The 3,404-nt window shown below is 46.2% G+C and overlaps 1 protein-coding gene across 1 annotated transcript in view; it reads left to right on the top strand.

Moving 5' to 3' along the window:
- The window catches only part of LOC134443671 (uncharacterized), a 13,861-nt gene that overhangs the window by 1,128 nt on the left and 9,329 nt on the right, over window positions 1-3,404 (top strand). The window contains exon 2 of the mRNA XM_063193322.1: window positions 973-1,779. Within this exon, the coding sequence (XP_063049392.1) occupies window positions 984-1,779 (796 nt within the window). The 5' untranslated portion in view covers window positions 973-983. The remainder of the gene's footprint in view (window positions 1-972; window positions 1,780-3,404) is intronic.

Genomic DNA, 3,404 nt, shown 5'->3' on the forward strand with positions numbered 1-3,404 from the left:
TAAGTTGGAAAAACTTAATTCCCACAACACACAAACAGAAACAGAAAGATTTTTATTTCTTTTTCACAAAAACAACACGAAGATGAACCCCACTGCCTATTTGGCAGTACAAAAAACCTATTACATTACTGTATAGCCTATTGCTATGAAAAAAAACACACACTCACATCTACTCTGCTTCATCCTGCCTTCTATTGTGGTCTGGCCACAGGACCTCATCCACATCACATGCAATAGTTTCCCTGGCCAGGCAACGAGGGAAATACCGTCTTGCATGGCGCATCCACCCAGAGAAGGCATCAACAGCAATATCGCCACATGCCTCCTCCATTGAGTACACAGATGTGTGGCAAAAAATATATTTTACATATTTTTCTGACATTTGAAAAAAAAAAACACTAATTTATTGTAAAATATTGGGCAACCACATAAAAGTGATCTCTTGTATAACAGATTTTGGAGTTCAAAAACGGAAAAAATGTGTTTTCACACTGCATCCACTCTTGTTTTCATCAATATCACATGCAATGTGTGTCCTTATGGGGTGATGATTTCAGATTGTAAACCGGTATGAAGAGAGTTTGTCCATGTGATGAGGAAGTGAACATAGTATGGCAGTTGATTGTAGTGTTGTGAATGACAGTGTGTTCCATGAGAAACCCAGTGTTTTCCTTTATGAAAATTGAGTATAATCCAGAGAATTGTGTGTAATGGTGTGAAAAGAGTGTGTTTTAAAACTGGAATTTGAGTGTTAAGTAGGAATTGTGTTTAGTGTTCAGTGACATTGGTTAGGGGAGTTGGGAAATGGGTGAGATGTTCCGAGAATTGTGTGTGAAGTACCAGAACTTGTGTGGAGGCAATCGAGAAAAGCTGTAATACTGTGTTCTTTGTAATAGATAGGGCAAGTGCACTGTGTATAGGCATATTTTGTTATATAAGTACAATTTGACTTGACTTTATTTTATTTTCCAGTGACTTGGAAGATGAGGGCTGCCATCTCACTGCTGGTGCTGCTGCTCTCCATGTGTGGAGTCGAGGCAGAGAGCAACGGCACTGATTTTGACCTCTCTACTGAGCTAAAGGAACTCAGAGACATGGCGGTGGAGCTGAGAGCAGATAACGTGGCAATGAAACAACAGCTGGCAGCCAGTGAGAGTAAAGTGGAGGCTCTGGAGGCTGAACATGTAGCAGTGAAAGGAAGGCTTGTGGCCAGTGAGAGTAAGGTGGAGGCTCTGGAGAGGGCACTACAGGACACCAATTCAGAAATGAAGACGGAGGTGGACAATCTGAAGAAGGAAAATGTAGCACAAGAGGTAAAGCTGACAGCAGTGAAGACCAGACTAGCAGCCAGTGAGACTGAAGTGAAGAATCTGGAGAAAGAGATCAGAGCAGCACCCAAGGTGGCCTTCTCAGCAGGTCTGCGACGGGAATTTGGATCCGCAGAGGCGGGGAGTAATGACCTAAACTTAGTGTTCAAGAGAGTCATCACCAATGTAGGAGAGGCCTACAGCAGCACAACTGGCTTCTTCACAGCTCCAGTCAGGGGGGTCTACTACTTCAGGTTCACTGTTATGGATGTATTGTCCTCACGCTGGATGCATATCAGGATGTGTAAGAATGGAGAGAAGCTCATGCAGCTGTATGAGTATGACACTGATGGAAAGCAGACCTATCTGTCCAGTGGCCTGACTCTGCAGCTGGAGAAGGGAGATACAGTAAACATGGTGCTGCCAGCAGACCGCAGGCTCTATGATGATTCTAATAACTACAGCACCTTCAGTGGCTTCCTGCTCTTCCCTCTCTGAACGCCAGAGGATCACCATGACAACACACTATTTACGTTGGTGATCATTAAGTTTTTGAAGAATGATAAATGTAAATCATTGCCATGATCAAATAAATGAATATATTTCATTTTAACGGCATATCTGGTTTTAATTACACACCTGTCATTAGTGTTGATGTTATTACTAGCCGCTTAAATAAAGCTTTTTATATGCCTTGCATACTTCTACTCAAGTATTAGAGAAGAAATAACCTGAAGTACAAGGTGATAACGAATGATAAAGAGTCTCACACACACTCTCTATCCCTCTCTCTCTCCCTCTCTCCCTCTACCCCTCTCTCTCTCTATCTCTCTCTCTCTCTCTACCTCTCCCTCTCTCTCCCTCTCCCTCTACCTCTCTCTCCCTCTCCCTCTCTACCCAAACCCTCTCTCTCTCTCCCTCTCTCTCTCTCTCTCCTCTACCCCTCTCCCTCTCTCTCTACCCCTCTCCCTCTTCTCTCCTCCTACCCCTCTCTTTCTCCACTCTCGCTCTTTCTCACGCGCTCACCCCCCTCCTCCTCTCTCTCTCCCTTACCCCCCCCCCTCAGCCGAGTCCTCTAACCCCCCTCTCTCGTCTCTCTCTCCCTCTACCCTCTCTCTCTCCCTCTCGTCTCTCTCTCCCTCTCATACCCCCCCCTCTCTCTTTTCTCTACTCTACCTCTCCTCTCTCCCTCTACCCCTTTCTCCCTCTTCTCTCTATCTCTCTCACCCCCCCCTTCTCTCCTCTACTCTCTCCTCTCCCTCTAACCACTCTCTCTCTCCCTCTAACCATCTCTCTCCCTCGCCTCCTCTACTCCTATCTCTCTCTCTCATCTAACCACCTCTCTCTCCTCTCTCTCTCACGTCTCTCCTCTCTCTCTCTCGTTTCTCCATACACCGCAACACACTCTCTCCTTCTTTCACACACACTCACTTTCACGAGCACACACTGCTCTCTCTCTCACGTCTCTGTCTCTCTCCCTCTCTCTCTCTCTCATCCTTCTCTCTCTCTCCTCCTCGGCTCCTATCTCTTTCTCATACACACACTCTCTCTCTCTCTCTTTCACACCCACTATCCTCTCTCTCTTTTCACACGTCTCGTCTTTCTCCTCTCCTCTCTCTATCTATCTTCTCTCACATACACACACACACACACACACCTCACTTGTGCTCTCACTTTTTGTCTTTCCCACTGGTGTGTGAAAAGGTATATAGTCCCTTATGCTGGAGTGGTGCACGTGTGTGTGTGTGCGTGTGTGTGGTGTGGTGTGTGTATGTGTGTGTGTGTGTGGTTGTGTGTGTGTGTGTGTGTGTGTGTGTGTGTGTGTGTGTGTGTGTGTGTGTGTGTGTGTGTGTGTGTGTATGTGTGTGTGTGTCAGTGTGTGTGTGTGTGTGTGTGTGTGTGTGTGTGTGTGTGTTTTGTGTGTGGTGTGTATGTGTGTGTGTGTGTGTGTGGTGTGTGTGTGTGTGTGACGTTGGGAGTGTGCAGGCTGGTGAGTGAGAAGTTACTTTCTGGAGAGTCTCGTAAGAGATGACAGTTTAGTCACCACCTAACACACACACACTCACACACACACACACACCACACACACACACACAC

This window comes from Engraulis encrasicolus, unplaced genomic scaffold (assembly GCF_034702125.1).
Source record: "Engraulis encrasicolus isolate BLACKSEA-1 unplaced genomic scaffold, IST_EnEncr_1.0 scaffold_34_np1212, whole genome shotgun sequence".
NCBI lineage: Eukaryota > Metazoa > Chordata > Actinopteri > Clupeiformes > Engraulidae > Engraulis > Engraulis encrasicolus.